Source organism: Paroedura picta, chromosome 1 (assembly GCF_049243985.1).
Source record: "Paroedura picta isolate Pp20150507F chromosome 1, Ppicta_v3.0, whole genome shotgun sequence".
In the NCBI taxonomy this organism is placed as follows: domain Eukaryota; kingdom Metazoa; phylum Chordata; class Lepidosauria; order Squamata; family Gekkonidae; genus Paroedura; species Paroedura picta.
This window is the reverse complement of record NC_135369.1, coordinates 74,613,059-74,637,706: the sequence shown is the minus strand read 5'-3', so window position 1 is coordinate 74,637,706 and position 24,648 is coordinate 74,613,059. Positions and strand designations below refer to the sequence as shown.

General features: G+C 39.5%; 1 protein-coding gene across 2 annotated transcripts in view; it reads left to right on the top strand.

Moving 5' to 3' along the window:
* The window catches only part of TTC27 (tetratricopeptide repeat domain 27), a 108,766-nt gene that overhangs the window by 17,478 nt on the left and 66,640 nt on the right, over positions 1 to 24,648 (top strand). For both annotated transcript variants that reach the window (XM_077343509.1, XM_077343499.1), the window contains exons 6-10: positions 130 to 294; positions 4,184 to 4,320; positions 5,972 to 6,084; positions 6,510 to 6,576; positions 16,722 to 16,835. In XM_077343509.1, the coding sequence (XP_077199624.1) occupies positions 130 to 294; positions 4,184 to 4,320; positions 5,972 to 6,084; positions 6,510 to 6,576; positions 16,722 to 16,835 (596 nt within the window). The remainder of the gene's footprint in view (positions 1 to 129; positions 295 to 4,183; positions 4,321 to 5,971; positions 6,085 to 6,509; positions 6,577 to 16,721; positions 16,836 to 24,648) is intronic.

Here is a 24,648-nt window from a genome sequence, read left to right as displayed (position 1 = left end):
CTGTAATACTGTTTTTATATGCCAATAAAGGATTTATTTTTGAATTTGGAGTGGCAAAACCAGTGTCTTTGTCCTTCCCATTCAGTTTCCTTGAAGATCTTCTAATATCTTTTCCTTTTTGTTTTGCAGTGTTGGAAATTGAGGCTTTGTTCACTGATGATGAATGTTGGCACCTTGCTGTTCAATTCCATCTAGAGTGTGCTTATACATATTTGAATGTTTATGAATATAAAAAAGCTAAGCAACATTTCCTTGCAGCTAAGGACATAACTAAGTTACAGATTGAATTGACAGGTATGTGTATGTTTTGTATTTAACACTACTACGTATAACCTCTAGCTGTTTTACGTCATTTGAATAGTACTTATGCTCCTTTCACTTCTTGTGGAACAATATATTCATTAATATCTTTTCCCCCATGAATAAAAGTTAAAATATTTTCAGAAGACTATCTCTAGAACTTTGGGATTCACATTTCAGACAAACAGTAATATGATGCTTTACATGAATAAGTAAACATACAGAGGTTGATCCTATGCACCATTTCCCATGCACATCTTCTCTTTGTGTTCATTTTTTAACTGGCATGTGTTGTTACAAATTAACTGATTAAGGAGAATTGCCAACAGTGTAGGACAGGTTGATGACTTGCAGTTGGTAAACTTGCAGGGAACTAGAGATGGATTTGGAGAGAACATGAGCAAAACAAAATACAGCTGTGCTTTGTAAAACGCAACTTAGTTGAGAGTCAGCTTCCTTTGATCTCTGGATTGGCCTCTTTGATCACATTGAACCTTACTAGGTTGAAATGTATGATGCTGTCTCTGTTTAAAAACAGACTCATTTTGGAGTGGCAGAAATGTAATTTAAAGTCAAATGGTTTTGGTAAGATAGTGAATGCCCCTGTTCATTAAATAACATAGTGATTTGCAAGAGTGATAAAATATCAAAGGGTTGATCCCTCATAACTCTTGGACTATAGACCAAGAAGTACCATTTGCTCAGTCTGGATGCAAAAATAGCCTGCTGACATAATGTTGTACATAGCATCCAAAGCACGAATTAACAGACTATCCAGCCATCAGGAAGAGGAGTAACAACTTGGTAGTGGAACATGTGCTTTGTATATAAATATGTCCATCCCTGCTTTCTCCTGTTAAAAAGGAGGTTTTAGGGAAAGGTCAGGGGAAGACCTTTTACTAAGGCTCAAAGCCAGGCACTTTATGGGATAGGGGAAGCATCATAAATAAGTCTGAAACATCAAAACTCTAAGTGTAAGTCTGATCGAGCGTAAGACTGATATAAATCTCTTTATGTTTCAGATGCTCAATTGTTCCTATAGGCTAGTATTCTAGAGTGGCCACTGATATTCTGTCAGTCCAGAAGGTCTGATGTAGCTGAGTCTCCAAGTAAAATTTGCCTCTGAGCAAAAATGCCTAAGTGGACCAAAAAATTCCTCACTACAACCAGATTCAAGAAGCAAAGCATCACATGCAGTGCTGTTTTCAAACAGCCACAAAGAGCCACCTTAGTAAAGATGCAAAACAAGTATATTGGTTTCTTTTTGGAATGATGGATTAGGAGAATGTTTCTGATGGTGCCGCTGTGATTACTGGGCTAAGTGGGACTTGCGAATGCTTCTGAGAAGATTTGTTACTGTAGCCTTATTTCTAGTTCATGAAGGCCTTGTGAAATTGCTTTGATCCTGAGCTGAGGAAAAGAGCTATGTTTTAGTACAGGGAGGTAATCACAGTGAACAGGAACAAAATGAAGGCCAGGGAAGAGTAAGGTTGATATATTCTAGCTGGGTTTTGGACCTGACTAATAAGAAAATGGTGTCCAGCATTAAGAACAGTGAATGCTATTGAATATAAATGTTAGGAACAGATGGATTCTGATTTAACTCTGTTTCCACACCATTCACTGTAGAGATGAGCAGCTTCCTTCAGGCTTTTGTGGTCTTCGTACTAGAAACTTGCATGAACACAAATGTTGCTAATTAAAGTAATTAATCTAGACTGAAAGAAGAAAATTACTCTCCTTTTTTATTTCTGTTTGATTTTTAAACCAATTTTGTTGGAATATGTATTATGTGTTGGCTATAAATCTACACTCAAAGGGGTGAGAGCAATGATGATCCATAATTCTGTGCAACAGTGAAATAATAATATGTTATAAAAGAAGAGGGCAGTATTATGAACCTGAAATGATGTAATTGATGTTGCTGGGTCCACTGGTGGTGTTGCTAGGATCTGTATGAGAGCAAAGTTGGCATGGTTTGTTGCAGGCCTTGCTATCAGACAGGGGAAAGCTCAATAAATCTTACTAGAGCACTAGTTCTCAACATTCCTAGTGCCATGACCCTTTAATAGTTCCTCATGTTGTGGTGACCCCCAACCATAAAATTATAGAATCATAGAATCATAGAGTTGGAAGGGGCCATACAGGCCATCTAGTCCAACCCCCTGCTCTAGGCAGGATAGCCCAAAGCATCCTAAAGCATCCAAGAAAAGTGCTTTTGCTTGAAGACTGCCAGTGAGGGGGAGCTCACCACCTCCTTAGGCAGTCTATTCCAATGCTGAACTACTCTGACTGTGAAATTTTTTCCCTGGTATCTAGCCTATATCGTTGTACTTGAAGTTTAAACCCATTACTGAGTGTCCTCTCTTCTGCAGCCAACAGAAACAGCATCCTGCCCTCCTCCAAGTGACAACCTTTCAAATACTTAAAGAGGGCTATCATGTCCCCTCTCAACCACCTTTTCTCCAGGCTGAACATTCCCAAGTCCCTCAACCTATCTTCATAGGGCTTGGTCCCTTGGCCCCAGATCATCTTCGTCGCTCTCCTTTGTACCCTTTCAATTTTATCTAGGTCCTTCTTGAAGTGAGGCCTCCAGAACTGAATGCAAGTGTTCTTTCATAGAAATTAAACTGAAACTGACCAATGGCGTGAAGATCCATTGTTCATGATTGTATATAAATTGGTCATAAATTGGTCATAAATTGGTCATAAATTGGTTATAAATTGGCAGGCGCCTTCAGGAGGAGTGGCAGCAGCGGTGGCACCCCCTCCCCTGTCAAGCTGCTCGCCCTGCTGTGAGCCCTATGAAAGGCTTGTTCAACTCCCAAAGGGGTCCCGACCCCCAGGTTGAGAACCACTGTTCTAGAGGTTCACATTAAGCACAAAGAGAAGTTCTTGTCTTCAGTCTTTAATATTCTCAGAACAAGACTGGACTCCCAAGTGATGTCTAGTTTTGTTGTAAGCCTTCCTCACATTTGTAGTGATGATTGCATGTGACCAAAAAATTTAAACATAGCACAAGGTCTCTTGGGAGAAGAATGATAAACTACATGGGCTCTGTTAGCAAGGCCTGTAACAAACCAAGATGCCAACTTTGCTCTCATACAGATCTTAGCAACACCGTCAGTGGGCCCAGTAACATCAGCCATACCATCTTTGATTCATGCTCCTGCTCACCCTCTAAAGTAATTTAGACCAGCACAGGTCTGCAGTACCCTTCCACCCCTATACATTGGACAAAATGCAAAGAATAAATGGACATAAGGCTATCATTAGAAACCACAACATTTCAAAAACCGGGGTGGGGGGGAACGGGACAGGAGATTTTAACCATCTGGGACATCCAGTTGCTGACATAAGAGTGCCAGTTCAATTGCAAAGGAATTTCAAAGGGAGACTAGTAGCAACTGATAATGAAGCTAAAGGCAATGCATTCTCGTAGACTGAATCAAGACCCAGGTTTCTTGTTTCATTACTAATGCTGATTTTTCCACAACTACTACCCCTCTGCATATCACATCTAATCTGATCATGCCTCCTATTGTCTTTAACCTGCTATTGTCCTTTGGCATCTGAAAGTCCACTTACAGAGATATAAGGACAGATGGACTCGTATCTGAATAAGTGATCAGTGACTCTGAAAGTTCATCCCCGGTCACAAATTTTGTTAGTCTTTAAGGTGCTACTGGACTCCTGCTGTTTTCTACTGCTACATACAGACTAGCATGGCTACCTATTTTGATCTATCTCTATGGAAGGAGAAATGAGATTTTCATTATTAATAGATTGCCATATATCATTATGTCCTTGTTCCCAGATATGTCCTCTGACCCCTTGTGACTCCTGGAATTTTGGTTTCATCTTAACGGCTAGTTTTTTGCAGGTGCTTTGGGCAAAAGGACACAATTTCAGGAAAAATATGTAGCACAGCTTATATTAGACGTTCAAAGGAAAGATGGCATCCTTCTTCCTTACCGGGAACTTAGTCCAGCACCTACACCACTAGAAAATTTAACACAGGTATAGAGCTAAAAATGAATTGCTTTCTTTTGCAATGCAGTGTGCTGTTTACCTTACATATAGTTTGCAGTATTGCTTTCCTGTATATCTGCTGAACAATTTCTTTTATCAAACTATGGTCAAAGACTTTGAGTTTCATTTTTAAGTGATATATATTAGAATTATATAACAAATGGCAGTACATCCTGTCAGTTCCTCACTCTGTGCACTTAACTGTATATGTCAAATGTTGATAATTATATATAGAAAAAAGAATATTCATTAAACTCTAGTGAGTAAATGTATTTTGCAAAAATAATTGGACTGTGCCACAAGCATTTGCATAATGCCTAATGGTAAATAGAAAACCTTTCATGCTTCACCTGCCAGTGTGGTATAGTGGTTAAGACCCTAATCTGGAGAGCTGGATTTGATTCCCCGCTCAACCACATGCAGCCAGCTGGGTGACCTTGGACTAGTCACAGTCCTCTTAGGGAGAGAGTTCTCCCAAAGCCATTCTGTTAGAACTCTCTCAGCCTCACCTACTTTATAGGGTGTCTGTTGTGCGAAGAGGAAGGGAAAAGGGGTTCATAATCTGCTTTGGGACTTCTTTAGGTAGTCAAAAGTAGGATATTAAAAAATGACTTCTCAGCTCTTCTTCCAAGTAAGAATATAAGTGGAGCCATGGTGGAGATCAGACCAGTGGTCCAACTAATCAAGCCTGATGTTTATACAGGAGCCCACCAAGGACTTATAAGCTGGGAAAGGAGACAAAACTTCCCTCTGCCCCCCCTCCCCCCAACTACTGGCGTTCAGGAAGTTAAAGCCTCTGAATGTGGAGGTTCACTTTAATTATTGTGACTGGTAGTCATTGATAATCTGTTCTTCATAAATTTCTGCAGTCCCCCTTTAAAACCAGCTAAACTGATGATCATCCCTGTATTCCTAAAGTGAATGTGGAACAATACTTTATCTGTCTGTCTATCATTTCAATTTGTATACTGCCACATTTCCTAGGAACCCATGGCAGTTCACAGAATAAAACATTAAAATACAATAAAAGCCCCATAAAACCCCAATTTACAATAGACAAGCAAGTGGTCAAAAACCTATTTCAATAATCTATCCCCTCCTGCCTCGTTCAGACGGAGGCCGCTAAGAGTGGGTCCACTAAGAGTCAGTGGGTGCAGCTCTAATAGATTCTAATAGACTTTGGGAAGGGGTCTCTGATGGAAACACCAGGAGTCTGCTCTGGCCTCAACCATACGCCTGGTGGAAGAGCTCAGTCTTGCAGGCCCTGCGGAAAACTGACAATTCCGGCAGGGCCCTCAGCCCTTCCTTTTTCTGTCTTCAGTCTCTTGCTCAATAACTTCAGCAGATACTCTTGAGTTCTAGTATTGTGAGAGAAGGGGGTGGGAATTTGTCTACCTCTTGCACAATTTTATAAACTCTGTCACGCTCTTCCCCCAGTCATCTCTTAGCTAACACATGGGGACAGTTATCTTCAACACAGCCAAGGCAATGATTCCTGCTGGTTAGTTAATTTGAGAATTCAGATTTATGACAAAAGTTCCAACTTGACCCTGCCATTCAACATTATTTTTAAAATTACCGCTTTTAGACAGATGGAAGATTTAGGTAGAATTTATTACTTTTGCGTATTTCCCCACAGAATTATGCTCTAAATGATGACACAGTCCTAAATGAAATAAAGTTTGCAGAATCTCATCCGAACCAGATGCCTGACTTGTGTGCAGAGGAGCTCGCTGTTATCCTTGGAATTTGGTAAGATGATTCTTCTGTTTCATCAAACATTTTTGTCCTGAAATCTCTGCAAAAACACAAGCAGGTTAATAAAAATATTTCCAGGGCTCTCAGAGTGTCTCCAGGCAGGCATTGCATTGCCTCTTGAGGCTGGCAGAGGATACAGGCCCTTTTGGGGCCCATTGGCATTGCCAGAACTTCTCCACTCTGCCACCCTCATACGAGGCAAACTAGGATGGTTTTAATTTGATGATTTCAGGCATACATGAGAGATGTGAGTTGTTAATACTTATTTTTGTACATATTGTATATATATTGTGTATATATTTGAGACTGTTTATCTCATTTAAAACGTTACAAGAATGAGGTCTTATATAACAGCATGCCACATTTTAATTTCATTGCAGTTCATTATTAATACTCAAAATGAGGATTTTCTTTTACAGCGTAGACTTTCAGAAAAACAACCCAGTCCATAAACTCACTGAAGAGGAGCTGCTTGCTTTTACATCAGTAAGGAACTTCTCTATCTTTTCACTTGAATTGCACATCAATATGTAAAGTTCTTAGATTATTTGAAAAATGGATAGATTTTTTTTTGATTAATGCCTTACTTGAATGCAGAATTACTTTGAGCAGCAGAAACCTTTGCTGCCTTCCCCTTACTGAAATCGCCTTGTTTCTAAGGGTCTGGGGATCTTTGATATGTGGCTTGGGGACCTGCAGCGAGAAGGCAAATTAGCAGCAATCTCCATTCTACCCCAGTCTTATGTGAGCTCTTGTTTCATTCAATAAAGTGAGAGTTGTTGGGTTGGGGTGGCAAATTTTGCCAATTTTTCCCCACCTTCTCTCTTCAACCACAAATGTTGCATCCTATGCTGTTTTGGGAGATAATCTACTTTTCATAAAGTGAAGGAGACTGTAATAAGGGGAAAGCTGCATAGATGTATTTTATTTAATTCACTTATAACAAACATTTCTCCTCAGTAAGGATACAAAGGAGTTTACATTGTTATTCTATATTCCATTTTACCCTCAACGATCCTGTGAGGCTGAGTGTGCGTGACTGGCCCAAGATTACCCAGCAATGTTCCATGGTAGGGTGAAGATTCACATCAGGATCTCCCAGATCCTAGTGTAAGACTTCAATTGCTATACTACATTGACTCTCAGTCATGTGAGGATATGAATATGGGTCTCCTACATCATAGTGCAGCCTTTCTCAACTTTTTTACCATGGAGAAACCCCAGAAACGTTCCTTGGGCATCAAGAAACCCCAGAAGTGGCACGATTGTGCGGAATATGGTTGGGGAGCATAGCCCATCCAAGGCCCCTCCCCTTCCCAGCCCATCCAGGCTCAACTTTGACCTTTGGGGGGGGCATTTTGACATGACCATATATGGTCATATCACCCAATAAATGTTTGTTTAAAAAATAACCTGTTGCAGTGAATTCTAGGGATATACATAGGTGTGATTTCAAATCTGTTCATTTAAAAGATTGACTTTCAAACTGCTTGGTTCTTGGACATGCCACAGTTCTTATCTTGGCACTGTTAACGAGATGTTGCTGGAGAATGCACATCCATTTGTGGCAGAAAAGTGGCTTTGTGTGATGGACTTTGTTGTCCAACTGATTTGTGAATTCTAAGCCCTATCCTTTGGGCAAATCCTTTATATAGGAAAATGTTGCAGTGACATCTAGTGGCTGCTAAACAAAAATTAGTGAACCAGTAATTCTGCTGTTGCTCCTTGACAATGCATATAATTTCATTATCTTCATTTCAAGAAGGCTATATTTTACCACTTCTGAAATAGTAAGGATCTAAGCACGGGATTCTTGTTTTATTTTATCTGCTCTATGGTTAGCTTCTGTGTCAAGACTAGAGAGCTAGTTGTAGAACTTGAAACAACAGAAACAAGTCCCCCCAATGGGTGGAAAGGATGCAAATTTGAGGACACAGTGGAATATGAGGTATTTATTCTTCCTCTCAAACCTTATTTACTATTACTACTTTAAAATAAAATCCATCATTTTATTTTATTTTAATGTAGCATGTAAAACTGTATTTGATGTATTTATGAAGGTGTTAGTATGATTCCCACCTAGGCGGAGTACAACTATTAGTGGTTCACTCCGCCAGGAACCTGGGCATGATCCTCGACGCCTCCCTCTCTGTGGAGGTACAGATCACAAGAGTAGCATGGCTGGCATTCTATCATCTGCACCAAGCCAGACTACTAGTGCCCTAATTGGCCCTGGAACACCTAGCCACAGTGATCCCCTGACTCAGCAGTAATATCAGGGCTCTCTCAGCCTCACCCACCTCACAGGGTGTCTGTTGTGGGGAGAAGAAAGGGAAGTTGAATGTAAGCTGCTTTGAGACTCCTTCGGGTAGAGAAAAGCAGCATATAAGAACCAACTCCTCCTCCTCCTCCTCCTCCTCCTCCTCCTCCTGACCAGCATGACCATCTGAATCTACCAAGTCAATTTCTTGTTTCTAATGCAGATCAATGTTTATAACTATTATCTTAAAATAGTTTTTAATGGAAGTGTCAATCACATCTGGTTAGCTTATTAAAATTTGTTAATTTCAGCAATGGAAACAGTTGCTTCTCCTCCTTAAATTGTCTTAAGAAAATTAAAGTTACTAGGGAACTTCAAACACACATGAAAGACTGATCTTGAGCCAGTTTGAATGGTCAACCATAAATAAACATAAGCTAAATATTCCTGCTTTTTGTACAAAATTTGGCCAAGCATTAAGATGAAGAGATTAAAAAGATATATTTGTGGTAAACTCAGTGTTTTCATCTGGCACATATAATGAAGCTGGAACAGTTTTTTCATTAGTTCATGTTTCTAATTTTTAAAAACGTACAATTTAACTTTCCCATTTCCTTCATCTTTACTTGGTTTCACTTGCTGGTGGTGCCTGGTATTGGTAATGAAATTAAGCATATGACCCACTGAGTGTGTCAGAACTAAGATATTTAGTATGTATTTCCAGGCAGGGCTGTTCAGAGCAGCACTCTAATCTTTGTTAATTCAATTGTTCTTTAGCTACAGGTTTAGTAAAGCTTTGACCATATATTGTGGCTATGTCCCTTCTCTCAGCTGGATTACTTTTTATTTCCTTAGACTTAACAAATATAGTGTGCCTATATGTCATGTATATAAATATGTGTAATTATCTAACAATCTAACAATGTAGTTTTTTTTGGGAAGGTAAACAAGGCATAGCTCTTGTTCTCTTCCTTTTTCTTTAGCTTGATCAGTGTTTTATTTGGCAGAATCATGGACAATGGGCTGGTGTGAGCCCAAAGATCTTCCTCTCATTTATTGTTGGCTGACTATATCTTCTGTGAGTCATTCAATCAGGAAGACTGAGTTCTTTATATAATGAAAGCAAGATTACAACTGAGCACTGTTTGATCTGGCATATCATTTTAGAGGAGTAAAGCAGTTTGAAGAACAAATTCTTATTTCTCATAGTGTTTTACATTCATTTGTCTAGTCTCTATAACTCTGAGATGTTCAGACATGGTATTAAACCTGGCATTTCTGTTTTGGAGGGCAGCTTACTTTAAGTAAGCCTTTCCCAACTTTTTTACTGTTGAGAAACCCCTGAAACATCCTTCAGGCTTTGAAAAAACTCCAAAAGTGGCACAATAATCCAGAATGTGGTCGGGAAGCATAGCTATGTACATGGCCACCTGTGGCCCCTCAGAACAATCCCCTTCAGAACCATCATTGGCTATGGGGGGCAGGTTGACATGACTATATATGGTCATATTACCTGATAATTAAAATATATATTAAAAAAATATTCAGGAAACCCCTCCAGGGCCTTCCAGAGACCCTGGAATGAATTTTAGAAGTGGGAACAAATGAGGATTGTGGCAGGAGGAGAAATCCCATTTCTCTTCCTCTGTGCCACTGCTCTAGCTTTTCTTCTCCTGCCCATCATCTGCCCCCTACTTGACCTTTTTTTTACCTTCACCTCAAACTTTGTCTGATCTGGATGTTCTGAAAGTGAGTCTGGTACTAGTCAGGCAGAAAGGAAGAAAGGGAAAGAAACTACTGACAAGGTCTTGCTTCTGATATCTTCTTAATCTCTTCCAATCTAAACTCAGTCAAGCTAGGCAAGTACTTGGAACAGAATATCTTCTGAGAATAATAGGATACGAGGATGTGAAGAATGTGAAGAAGGCATTCCTTAGGTTAATCAGGCCCAAGCAGTTCAGTGAATATTTGAATAATGCCAAAAAACAAGTTAGCATCGTTTCATGGTTGACTTCCCTTTGGTCTATTCAGATAACAAAATGAGTAAAAATGAGTCTATAAAGGCTGCCTTGTGGAAATCAAATTACAATTGTAGTGATATCTGTGTTGTTCTTTTGGAGTGAGCACAGTTAGAATTAGCTATTGATATTTTTGTCTTATCTAAGCTGGTCTTTGCTCATCCTCAACTACTCTATCACTGCTTTCGTGCAATCATTCACAAATCAACCTACCTCACCTTGCTGTGTTGGAGAGGATAACTGTATCATAAACAAAGTGATGACATTTCATTTAAGACCTTCGAAAAATTCCTGGGCTGAGTATCATTGATCTATTAATGGTGATGTCTTTATATATGTATGTAAGGATGAATCCTTCTCCTGAAGTAAAGGCTCTTCTGCTCATGGAAAAGTATATTGCAGTGATGGAATGGTCTGAAAGATTAGTATATAATGCAACCTGGCTTCTGAACTTTACTTGATTGAAATGTCCATCCAACCCAATCCATGCATTAAAATCTCCTCCCGATATAAGCAGGGCACCCAGGAACCTATAAGTTAAAGAGTTAAGATGCTGAATATAACACCTATACCCTAGCATGCATAATCATACAGGTATGTACACACATAGTATCTGATGGACACAGAGGATAAGGGTGCTCTAGAAATGTAGCATCACTACTCAGCCACCATGTGGTACCACCAATGGTTCAACTCAGACAGCAGAGCTGTCAGGAAAAGGGACTTTCCAAAAGATTTCAGTAGATGGGACAGGTTCATATGAAAGACATAGTCCTACCCAAGACCCAGATTTTGCATGCTTAATGGTTGGTTTGGTGAGTTCCTGTTAATATCCATACCACCTCACTTTGGGCAAATTTCCAAGAACATCTTTAGAGACAGTCTAGCACCTTCTACAGTGGGTTCAACTGTCAGACTTGAATCTCAGAGACTTAAGCTCAAATCCTCACTCTGCTAACTAACTCTGTTAGTGACCTTGGTCACACATTCTCAGCCTACTCTACCTCCCAGTGCTGCTGCAAGCATTAAATGGAAGAGAGGAAAATGATATAAGCCTCTTGGGAATCCCATCTGGGAGGAAGGCTGAGTATTAATGAAGTAAATAGGGCATGGAAAACTGCAGCAAGCTCATTCTTTCTGAGGAAGGGCTCAGCTGGCAAATCAACCTAAACTGGCAAGAAGCACTCAAAGCCATGAAAGTCTCTGAAAAGCTTGGAATCTAAAAACACTCCTGACCTAAGAGGCTGCTCCCTTAGGGGAGATATAACCCTATCTAGAACAAGGCCAGTACCACTGTATTTTGAAAACATAGTAACAGTATCTCTGTGTTTTCTGAAGTTTCAGTTTACATTTCCTGAAATACCCTGCTCTGCAACAAAAATTATACATAATAAGGTGCCAACATTTTTGCCGCCAAAATTTGGTTCACATTAACTCTGTCTCTAGGCTTTTTCTTGCAATACCTCCTAGAACCTTTCTGAAGTACGGATTCAATCTGCGTATGGTCAAGGACAGGAGCTGATCAAGCCTTTCTGACCTATTTAGCACTATTTGAATTTAATTTTTAGTATGACAGTGCCCAAGTTTCACAGTCTAAGATCAGACATTTCCTCAGACTCATATACATTTTATTGGGAACTGTAATTCATTTCTGACAGACGTTAAATGCACATACCCCTGGCGGTAGTGGGTGCTAGCTCCCTCCACCTCCCTGTAGCTGAGGCGGTGGAGACTCAATGATTAGTATTGCCATCTATTGTTGTTACTGTTGATTAATTGGTTGTTATTACTGTAATTTTATGTATGTTATGGATTTTAGGGGAGGGGTTTTTATGTGAGCCGCCTCGAGCCTTCGGGGGGAGGCGGGATATAAATAATAATAATAATAATAATAATAATAATAATAATAATAATAATAATAATAATAATAACAACAATAATTCAGTTCTGGAATATGCTTTTTACCAAAAGGCTTGAAATTACTCTTTTTGTATCACATGAAAATTGATTCCTCCCCTGTTTTCAGGAAAAAGCTGCACAAGGCATGGCTTCTATTCTCCCTTAAAACATAGCAGAGCCACATTACCAACATATACCTGACTCCAAACATTATCATTGTGCTATTGCTGAAAACAGCTTCAGCTAAGCTTGACTGCAGCACTGTACTTCCTCTTCCCAGGTGTTTAGATTGGACCAGTTCCTGAAGCCGTTCAAGTACAGACTTCCATACCACATCACAGTACATCAGTCTGTATTTCCTAAGGCCCAAACTCAACAGCAATAAATCAGGAATTTGGATTTGAATGAAAAGAACTTTAACTTTTCAGTGCCAGAGTAAAGGAATTGCATAGGTGATTGGGGATCACTGCTTTGTCCATGTTAATACAGTTCTATCTCCCTTGAGTATACTGTAGGCTCTGAACAAGGAAGTTCTAGAGAAAACATGTAAAACCAGACATTTGCCTTGCTGTATTGTTACAACCAGTTTGCTCGTTTTCTAATGATTATGTAAATTAAGAGCCTTCTGTCTATTGTACAGCCAAGAGAACAAGGTATGCACTGGTACTCCAAGAAAAGCAAGATCAAAAACAAAAAGGGAACAAAAAGCCACCCTGAGAAAACAGGTCAGGAACATGAAGGTTGAGCAGCAAATATAAATTAAAATTAAAATACAAATATTTATTAAGTGTACATTGAGAAGATTTAAAACATTAAAACAGTCTGTGCAATATTGCACATACAATCTCAGTAGTTGCACATGGTATGACCATAGACCAAATATGTTTCAATCCAGAGGGTCTTTATCAGTGGTCAAATGAGCTATATTTGACCACTCATGAAGACAGTTTGGGTTTTCAATGTGTTTGGTCTATGGGTCACACCATGTGCAACTACTGAGATTGTATGTGCAATATTGCACAGACTTTGTTTTAATGTTGTTTGTAATCTTCTTAATGTTAACTTAATAAATATTTGTATATTAATATATATTTGCTGCTCAACTTTCAGGTTCCTGACTCCAAGAAAAGCAACTACTAAATACGCATGTGGAATCTTTTCAAATTGCACATTTTTCATAGAATCATAGAATCAGAGTTGGGTCATCTAGTCCAACCCCCTGCACTATGCAGAACACTCACAACCCCATCACTCATCCACTGTAATCTGCCACCCCCTTAAGCCTTCCCAGAATCAGCCTCTCCGTCAGATGGCTATCCAGCGTCTGTTTAAACATTTTCAACGATGGAGAACCCACCACCTCCTGAAGAAGCCTGTTCCACTGAGAAACCGCTCTAACTGACAGGAACTTCTTCCAGATATTTAGATGGAATTTCTTTTCAATTAATTTCATCCCATTGGTTCTGGTCTGTCCTTCCGGGGCAAGAGAGAACAACTCTGCTCCATCCTCTATGTCAGGGGTAGTCAAACTGCAGCCCTCCAGATGTCCATGGACTACAATTCCCATGAGTCCCTGACAGTGAAAGCTGGCAGGGGCTCATGGGAATTGTAGTCCATGGACATCTGGAGGTCCACAGTTTGACTACCCCTGCATATGGTACCCTTTAAAATACTTGAAGATCGTTATCAGATCCCCTCTCAGTCGTCTCTTCTCCAGGCTAAACAGACCAAGCTCCCCCATCCTTTCTTCCTACATCCTGGTCTCCAAACCCCTCACCATCTTTGTTGCCCTCCTCTGGACACACTCCAGGTTGATCCCACTCTTCCTTCAGAACATTTCAGGGAAGCCCCTTGGAATGTGTCTTGTGGGCTTCTGCACTTAAACAACCATCTGAAACTGCTGGAGTGGGGCTGGATTCTGCAGATACATTCCACTAAGAACAGCACTTTCCTTGCAAGATAAAATAATAAGGTCTGTTTAAAATTTTTGGAGTTTCTTTCTCTAATTTGTATGTTCTGTGTGGTACTGAACTTGATCTCCTTGCAAAGGTTCTGCTCTTTGAGGTGCTGGATAATATTCTTAGTGATCACTGTTCTGTAAAGTTAATTTTATTTTCTAGGATGCCTGTTTTTGCTGATGAGGACCTTTTCATCCAAATGGTCTGAGCAAATGCATCTTAGGTTATTCCAGGCCCTGAATAATGCAGAGTTAAAGCCTGTCTGCTCAGCCCTGTTATAGACTGACTCTAGTGCTTTATTGTATTTTGATGATGATGTTGCTTAGTTTTTTAAAACCTCTCTTCATTAGTAACAAATCTTTAAGCTCTATGCAAGATTGGAAAAATGGTTGGTTTGATGAAGAGTGCTGAGAGCTTAAAATGAAGTTAATAAAGGATTTGAGAGAGACTAGATATGATAAGAATGAGTATTGCTTGCTAAGGGTAGCCAGGTTAAAAGTCCAATTTAAAATCTGATTAAAGAGAAAAAGTCAGATAATGCAAAAGGCACGTGGAAGGAATTAGTATTAGCAATTAAAGAGAAAAATGAGGCATGCTTCTTTTGTTTGATAGCACCAGGCTTGAGGAAATTTAATCAACGATTGGAAGCTCAGATTTCTGTGAATACCTGGTTTGTCCATTTTTCAAAAATCTCTGGAACTTCATGCCACTTACTGCAGCCTGCATGAATCAATGAAAGACTGCAAAGTATGGATTTGTTATTAAGTCCTCCAGCTTGGGCCCCAGTTACAGAAACAGGTGAGAGACCTAATAGCAGCCCTGGCATCAGGCAAATTGTCTGGGAAAGATCTGCTTCCCCCTGACTCCTTGAAAGCCTTTCTTGATTGGTGGTCTCCTATTTTAACTACGTTTTTTACCCAAATTAACAGCACAGGTAAATTTCCAGAAGGGAAACAAGTATTTTAGTCCCGTTACATAAAAATGGAGATAAAACTAACCCATGTGACTACTGCCCCCTGTTTGCTAAATATCTCCTCCAAGATCTATAATTTTTACAAAAAAAACTCTGCAAGAGCGGGCTGATAAAAATAATGTAATTCATCCACATCAAGCAGGGTTTTTAAAAGGACATTCCACAATAGACTTCTGCCAAACTCTTTCCCATTTGGCGAGCTCTGGAATGAATGATCCAACTACAGCTTTATATGTGACTTTTGTTGATTTAGCTCCAGCCTTCAGTTTGATCGATAGTGAGAGACTCCGGCAGAAACTAGATAAGACAAATCTGGATAAGCGCCTTTTATATCTTTTATGACAATGACAATTACAGTCTGATACATCTGTAAAAATGAAAGTGATACTCTTGGGATCGCTAACAAAGAATATTCCAATCAGAAAAGGAGTCAAGCAGAGGCTCACAAACAGACTCATATCAAGTACTTCACTGCTGAAATCTCCCATAGAGGCGTACTTTGCTATGGGTCAAAAAACCAGAATGGGTTGTTTTAACTATAATGGTATTTTAACAACTACAGGGAAATTGTGATATTTTTAATAAAGAAGGTATTGATATCACCTGGTTGGAATACCATCAAGTTGTAGCTAGGTTTATGTCTGAGTTCCACACCCAATCTGGATTAGCTCTTACTGTACTTTGAAAATATATTATTTCAAGCGAAACCTCATTTACAAGGGCAAATACATAAACTGTTGTTAAAGTACGATACAGAGGCTGAACAAGTAAAAAATTGTATGGTGAAATGGATGCTGAATCTGAATTGTATTATTTCATTAGAAGAATGGGAATTGTTATGGAATAAAATGGTAAAGTACAAAATGTCACATGTTAAGAGAAAATTGGTATAAAATGTATTACAGATGGTATGTTACTCCTAAATTGTTGGATAAAATATCTGGTAATGTGGATATAAAATGTTGGTTCTTGGCTGCTTCAGATGCCTTTAGGATATTTAGGATGCTTTAGGATGCTTAGGGCTGATCCTGCGTTGAGCAGGGGGTTGGACTAGATGGCCTGTATGGCCCCTTCCAACTCTATGATTCTATGATTCTATGCCGAAGCACCCAACCCTAATACCAGTTATTTAGATCACTAGTTAATAAATGCATTAGTGGAATAGCAAGACATATTGTAATATACATCAATTTATGTTATCTGTACTCTTTTTCTTACTTAAATCTTTAAATAAAATTTTGGTGGTGCATGTCTGTCATTCATTGAGGAAAGGTATAAAAAAATCCTACAGGACAAACCTAAGCCATTCAGCATGCATGTAATTGTCAGTATGTTGCTGTACATTTTGTTGTATTGGCACAAGTCTTTGAGTTCACGGATCATTTATCGTATTGGTGGACTGAAATTCACGTGATATATCTCAGATGCACTGAGGTTCATGGGAAAAGCCTCTCTTCTTCCCACATTGTAAAAATTGTTAAAATAAACAAGTTCAGCTTCCTTTTGTCTTTTTGTCCCCTCAGTGTCTTCTTTCACAACCAAAATTCTGGGCAATTCAAACTTCTGCTCTGCTTCTCCGGACAAAACTTGAGAGAGGAAGTATTCGTCGAGTGGAACGAGCAGTGAAGCAAACTCAGGTGAGATTTTTTTGATACACAGTCCAATTTCTCTCCTCTCTTTCTATTGCTAGGTTTGATGGTGTTGGTTGTGAAATGCTTGCCTTCTTTTGCAATATTAGCTTCCTTTAAAAATATTTGATTCTGTTTCATTCGGTTACATTTAAGTAACTACTGTATTTTTAAATATTTATGAATGAAGGTCATTATTTTTGACAATAGTAAACTTTTCCATATGTGAACACAACATTCTCTAATGAACAAATTAGGGTTTCATCCTTTTTTCACGTTTTTAAACCAATAATTGAAAACATGGCTATAGTACATACAAAAATAAACAGAAGATTCAAGATGATGATCAGCTAGGCTTGCTGGACTGTGAGAGAGGGTCTGGTAATTTCCATCTGCTTCTGTATTGTATGGATTCTCAGAGTAAGGGATAGATTCAGGTGAGTAGCTGTGTTGGTCTGAAGCAGTAGATCAAGGTTTGAGTCAAGTGGCACTTTTAAGGCCAACAAAGATTTATTCAAGGTATTAGCTTTTGTGTGCATGCACACTTCTTCAGATACAATGAATCCATTACATATAAGTAGAGAGAGAGTGAGGGATTTAATTGCCAGGAAGGGCTAGTTACATGCATAAGAAACTGCTTGATTATAACTGAGATTGGATTAGGGCAGTTAAGATCTGTGGATTGCAGTAAAGGGACAACAGATATGACAGTTTTCTGTGCAGTTCATAAGTGTTGGCATAGTTATCTCTCTAGATCTTTTTGTTCTTAAATAGCTTTTTCCATAAGCTATTCAGACATTTGAAATGCCACCTTTCCACACAAATAGGGTTACCAAGGTGGCAAACAAAAACATTTCAGTAGTATTACACACACACACACACACACACACACCCAATGGTAGTTCTTCAAATTATGCCAAACAAAAAAATCTTCACCCATTGGTGGGAGACAGACAGAATTCCAGTTTTGGCATTATGACCCAGAAGACCCTTTCTAACTCAGATGGCAGGGACACCTAAAGCAGGGCTTCCAAAGATGAGTAGACTGGCTGCATATGTTTATATGGGAGAAGGCAGTCCTCAAGTTATATAGGGCTTTAAAGATCAATATCGGCACTTTGAATTGAGCCCAGAAGCAAATTGGAGCTAGCATAAATGGAACAAGAACTACTCCATTCAGTGCTCTGGCTGCTATTCTGTATCATCTGTAGTTTCCAGACATTCTTCAAGGGAAGCCCAACATAGAGTGCATTGCAGTAATGTATATAGATGTTAGCAGGGCATTCACCCACACTGGCAAACTCATTCCTGGCCAGCTAGCTCATTAACCAAAGCTGTTGAAAGACCCACTTGGCCATTTATGTAGCCTGTATATCCAACAGGACTGGGTCTATCAGCACCTACAAGCTATAAAATTGCTCCTTCAGGGGAGTGCATCCCCGTCCAGAACTGGAGACATTCAATTTTTTAATATATCTCATGGAGGCATCCCATCTTACTATGGATGTCCAATTGTAAGAAATGTTCAGTATATCCTCACTGTTTTCTTCAAGTTTTTGAATTGTCTAAAGTTACCTTGTTTTTGCATTTTTGGTTATTTATCAAAAATCTTCCCTTGTTGTTCAATACAGTAATTACACTAGAATCCTGTGAGTCAAAGCCATACCAACAGTATTTCCCCTTTTTGTAATTCCATTGTTTAGTGACAGCAGTTTCTGCTCAGTTGGCTCTTGTTAGATATTAATTTTTGTGCTATTTTGATTCACTGCTATATAGTTTCCTTTAATATAGAGGACCAAATTATGTGCCATGTGAAAGATGCCTTTAATAACTGCTTAGTTAAGAAGGCTGAAAAGTGAATGGGTAATATCAGTTGCCTAAGACTGTCTCTATCTTTGGTCAAGCACAAAGGAGTTGACAGGTGGCAAGAACTATTGTCTTCATAAGTAGCATATCTGAGATGTATTTTCTGCATGTTTGAGGAGCGGTAAGACAAATAATGATTTGTGACTGGAGTCCTCAAAATGCATTAATAGTAATATGATAAATTTTTATTTATATCCCACCCTTCCTATCGCTCAGGGATATATTTGAGAGTTAATGTGGTCGTTCAGTGACACAGTTGTACTGCCTGGGTCTGTTTCTAAATTTCACTTCCCTTTCTGTACATTGGAAATATTGATGACCTCCATTGTACTGCTAAAAAGATTTTGTTGTTGCCCTTCTGAATGCTATAGGGCTAGAATGGTTTCTACACAGTTCGTAAACTCAAGAACTCATTACAGCAGCTGTCCAAAATGGCCTATCCACTGCAAATCAGACTTGTATCAGCCATAATACTTAGTACTCATCACTTGGACTTGTATCTGAAGATTGGATTGGACTGTGACTCTATATATTTTCAGAGAACAGCATGAATGTAGAACAGAGGCATGAAGTCTCAGAACATAATGGCCATGATGGTGAATAATTTGGTACACTCTGTTCAGGTTGGAGATTTCAGCAGCATCTTCAGATCAATCATTAACGCAGGACACAGGAGACACTTGTCGGCTACACTTTTTAATCTTATGCTTAAGTCGTTTTACAAAAAAACCCTCAAACCTTGTGTTAACTTGGCTGCACATTAGGTTGCATCCCACCTAGTTCTTGCACAAGTGGGTTCAGTTTTTAGATGGATCTGTGCTTTAAAATCTTAATGTTGAACATATTAACACTGGGGGATGGGTATGTGTAATCTTTTTTGAAGCTCCTAAATGCTTGGTTTTGTCAGCATTGTGACTTGAGGTAGCTAAGAAGCAATTAAGTTTAGGTTGGCTCTGGCATTATCCGATTTTTTTTTCAACATCGGTAAATTGGCTTTGATCCAGTTCTTGTACCAGTGCTTTGAGCCAGTGGATGGATAATAAAATAGCTGAACTGTAGTTTTCATTGACCTATCAACACTGGGGTTAAATAAAGCCTCTATTTAAGTGACAGAGAGGCTCAAAGAACTAGATTGGCAGTTTCCTGTTGCTGATGCCAAGTGAATTTGTTCTCCTGGATATCTGGAAGCCTCACTGCAAGGTCTGAACATAACCTGATAGGCTGGATTAAAATTTTTATAGCAGCTATATCTGTTGGTCCTTTTAATTGTGATTATTTTAAAGAATACCTGTCTGATTTTATTATAGTGTTTTTGAGGCCTCTGACTAGTAGTTTATTTTTATATTATGTTATGATGATTTAACATAATCTTTGTATAGGGTGAACAAAAGGTGGTGAGTCTAACAAGCCATCATGCTGTAAGAACTATTTTTATTGAGAATAAAGGTCCAAATTAGAACAGTGAGGAAAAGTAGCAAACAGTTAATTTGCCACTTGTTTATGCATCCAGCTGTTGTCATTTCATGAAATGTCCAAAACATCTCAAGGTCTCTTACCTGTCTCAGGATAATTTAGAATCTGTCACTTACTCAATCAGCTTTGAAATCTGGATCAATTTAATCATATACTTTTTCCTTAAAGAATGTTTAGCATGGTCCCCAACCTCATGACTCAGGTTAACTAAGCACCCCAGTAATTCATTGCTAAAAGGTCACTGTCTCTTGCCTTTCCCCCAGAGTCAACACTTCTGGAAAGCTCATGAATAAGTAGCTGTTAGTTCATGTGAAGAACATTATGCAAGCAGTCTGCAGCCAGATGTTCACCTCAAAGTAGCTTCTGTTATCTGTTGGGGAAAATATTGGCAGATCCCCTCTGACCACCCAAATGCAACCCTTGGATTCTGTGCTTGAACATGCATTTCTTGATTCCAGTGGCTATTCTGAAAGTAGAGGGACCCTCAAAGTAGCATTTGAAGCAGTGTGAAGATTTGCAGTCAAAAAAGAGAATTGGGGGAGCCTGAATGAGCACATGGAAGCACTTGGATATACACATGGGAATCTTTGGATTGCAGCCAATGCATTTCTATCCTCAGATATAATAAAACTAGAAATGTAGAGTTCCTCTACTGACAAATGATTTAGCTGTCTTATATTACCTAATGAAAAAGCTATTGTAGATTGCTTTAAGAGAATTCCAGTGGCTTAAAATTCACAACATAGGCTAGTAAGTATTTTTTAATCAGCTGCAGCTGTTTCTTTCTTGTGGTTTCTTCAAAAGAGTAGTAGTGTTGGCAATTAAAATGAGTTATAGTATCCAGTGTACAGTTCAAAAGATTAATTTGAAATGTGTTTGACAGAATGTTACTTTTTTATGTCAACTGTGAAAAAACTGGCTAGTTAAACAGTTATTGTGATGGGACTAAACCCTTTTGTGCTCTTTAACTGTTTTTAATGTGGTAATTGTGTATTGTCAGAGACAGCACAATCTGCATTTAAAATGAAATATTGCAATTCCCATACTTTAAATTCTTTGAAAGAAATAGTAGAGTGAGTTGGAGTCATAGCACTCCAGTCTTCGCTCAGCCATGCTGGCTTTCAGTTTGTTCCTGAGCACAATTCGGTGTCAAAGCCCTATATGATTTGGGACCAACATATCTCAGGGATCACCTAAACCCTTATGAACCATTACTGTCATTGGGTGGGGGCTACTTTCAGAGATTATGCAGGTGGCAGCCTGGGAGAGGACCTTCTCAGTCATTGCACCAAAGCCATGAAATTCTTTCCTGAGGGAAATTTGTCTGTTACCTTCTGTTGTTTTAATGAGATGTTAGGGGTTTGTTATTATGGTTTTACAATGTATTTTATCATGTATGTTTTAAATTATTAGCTGCCTTGGTGGCTGTTGTAAGGGCAGAAAGGCAAGATATAATTTTTTAAAATTAATCAGTGTATAAAATATGTGTGGGCCCAGGTACAAGAAGCATCTGAGCATAGCAAGCATGTCCAATTAAATTCAAAAGTGAAGAATCAATTCAAAGCTAAAGTGTACTGGTTGAAGTCAAACAGGGTGGATGGAAAAATTTAGAAAATTGTTGTAGTTAGTGTTTTAAAGCTAACCTCATTTAAAATGAGATGTCAATTTAATCCTGTGTAAATTCACATCATAAAGCCTACATTTATAACCTATTGAGACTAAATCATGAGTAGTAATAAAGTAGATTGAATTAAAGACTGTTTTCCATTATGAAAGCACCATAAGGAATATCTTTCTGAAGTCAAGCAGTATACATGACAGTGTCAAGAACTGTGTTCATTATGGTGTACTTCTTGCTAGACCCAAGATGTTGTCTCCTGATTTTCTGCTCAGCTAACAGCTGCACATTCCTCTGAGGCAAGGGGCCTATCTCTAATGCAAGACAGTTTTCTTCTAGCAGAAGAACCTCTTGTATTAGATGTCAATGTTACTTGAATGCAGTGTACAATCCAGGGATTACTAAATCAAAATCATGGAACACCCAAGGATTATCTTCTACTTTTATGTTCTGTAGCTAAATTTCCTCCAATCGTTCAGTTCTCAAATTAAAAATGTTTAAAATTACGTGACTCAAACCTTTTGAACACATATTTTCCATCTCACTAAAAAGTGCTGTTTTTCATAGTAAACTCATAGTGAGACTGGGAGAGGATTTTTAATTTAAAGAATAAAGACATGTAAAGAGAGGTAAAAATCTAGACCTCTCTCTTTTCGGGCATTTTTTTCAATTAAAAAGTCTTCCCCAAGCCCCATTCTTTACATGTGGATGCTGATCAGGTGAGGCTATTTTGGTGCTGAGTGAGGTGATTGCTGGGAGGATTAAAAAGGGCTGCTCCTCAACAGAGGCAGAGCTCAGATAACTGAGAGCACGTGGAGAGAGCTGCTGGGGAGTGCTGCTGACCAGGTGAGGCTATTGTGGTGCTGAGTGAGGTGGGAGGATTAAAAAGGGCTGCTCCTCGCCAGAGGCATGAGCCTTTGGCGCGAGCTGAAGGGCGAGCGACAAAGGGCTCTTGGCCTGGGGTTCTTGGCCTAGCAATTAGAATCAGTAGATTATATTTCCCTAGTAGTTGCACTGCCTAGAAGTTACAATGGACCTCCAGGACACTCATCCTATCATCTGCAGTGAGTGTGACATTCCTCCCTGAAGACAAGATGGACTACATCTGCCCCAAGTGTAAACTGGTAAGACTTTTGGAGGAAAGGATTAGGGCCTTAGAAGAGAGGATTATTACTCTGACACAAATTAAGAAAGGGGAGGAGTTCATAGACCAGAGCTGTGCAACTCGGAATAAAGAGGATACAACCAGTCCTGAAGAGGATAATGGGATTGCCCTCATTACGGAGCCTCTGCAGACAGTTCGGAAAAAGACGCAACAGCATAGAGTGAGACGGTTCTCGGGGCCTTTGGAGCTCCAGAATAGATTTCAGGCCCTTGCAGAGTCAACGAGGGAAGAGGTCCCAAAACAAGGTCTAAGACAAAGTGTAGAGGCCACGGGGATAGAAGGAAATGGTGTTGAGAAAAAAAAACAAAAACGGAAGTACTGGTAATTGGAGACTCCCTGCTAAGAGGAATGGATCGCCATGTGGCTGGGCCCGACCCCCTAACCCAAGAGGTGTGTTGCTTGCCAGGGGCGAAAATTAAAGACGTTTCAGAACGGCTACCCAAACTCCTCAAATCTACGGATTGCCACCCATTTCTGATGGTCCATGTGGGAACGAATGACATGTCCGTGAATACCATAGCTCCTATTAAAACAGACTATCAAGATCTGGGGAGGAAGCTCAAGCAAATGGGGGCACACGTGGTATTCTCTTCAATCTTGCCTGTCAAGGGAAGAGGAATGCGTCGGGAGAGGAAGATAATGGAGGTGAATCAGTGGCTGCGTAGTTGGTGCCGGCAGGAGAGATTTGGTTTCTGAGACTATGGGATAGGCTTTCTTGAGGAAGGCCTACTAGCACCTGATGGACTGCACTTATCGAAGCTGGGGAAGAATGTGTTTGGCAGGAACCTGGGGAGATTCATCAGGAGAGCTTTAAACTGAAGCCACAAGGGGAAGGAGACGATAAGCATGGGGAGTGTAAGGAAGGAGACCGATCGGGGGCAGCCCAACCAGCAAGGCCAGCTCATAGGGAACCAAAAGTAAAAGGATTCAGATGCCTTTATACTAATGCCCGAAGCATGGGCAATAAGAAGGAAGAGCTGGAACTTCTCATGCTGATGGAAAGGTATGCTCTAATAGGCAAATATTAAAGGGAGCGATCTGCAAACATCTGGAGGACAATTTGGTGATCCAAGGAAGTCAGTATGGATTTGTCTCCAACAGGTCCTGTCAGACCAACCTGGTTTCCTTTTTTGACCAAGTAACAGGTTTGCTGGAAATTCGGTTGATGTTGTTTACTTGGATTTTAGTAAAGCTTTTGATAAGGTTCCCCATGATGTTCTGATGGATAAATTGAAGGACTGCAATCTGGATTTTCAGATAGTTAGGTGGATAGGGAATTGGTTAGAGAACCACACTCAAAGAGTTGTTGTCAGTGGTGTTTCATCAGACTGGAGGGAGGTGAGTAGCAGGGTACCTCAGGGCTCGGTGCTCGGCCCGGTACTTTTTAACATATTTATTAATGATCTAGATGAGGGGGTGGAAGGACTACTTATCAAGTTTGCAGATGACACCAAATTGGGAGGACTGGCAAATACTCCAGAAGATAGAGACAGAGTTCAACGAGATCTGAACACAATGGGAAAATGGGCAAATGAGAACAAGATGCAATTTAATAAAGATAAGTGTAAAGTTCTGCATCTGGGTCAGAAAAATGAAAAGCATACCTACTGGATGGGGGATACGTTTCTAGGTAACACTGTGTGTGAACGAGACCTTGGGGTACTTGTGGATTGTAAACTAAACATGAGCAGGCAGTGTGA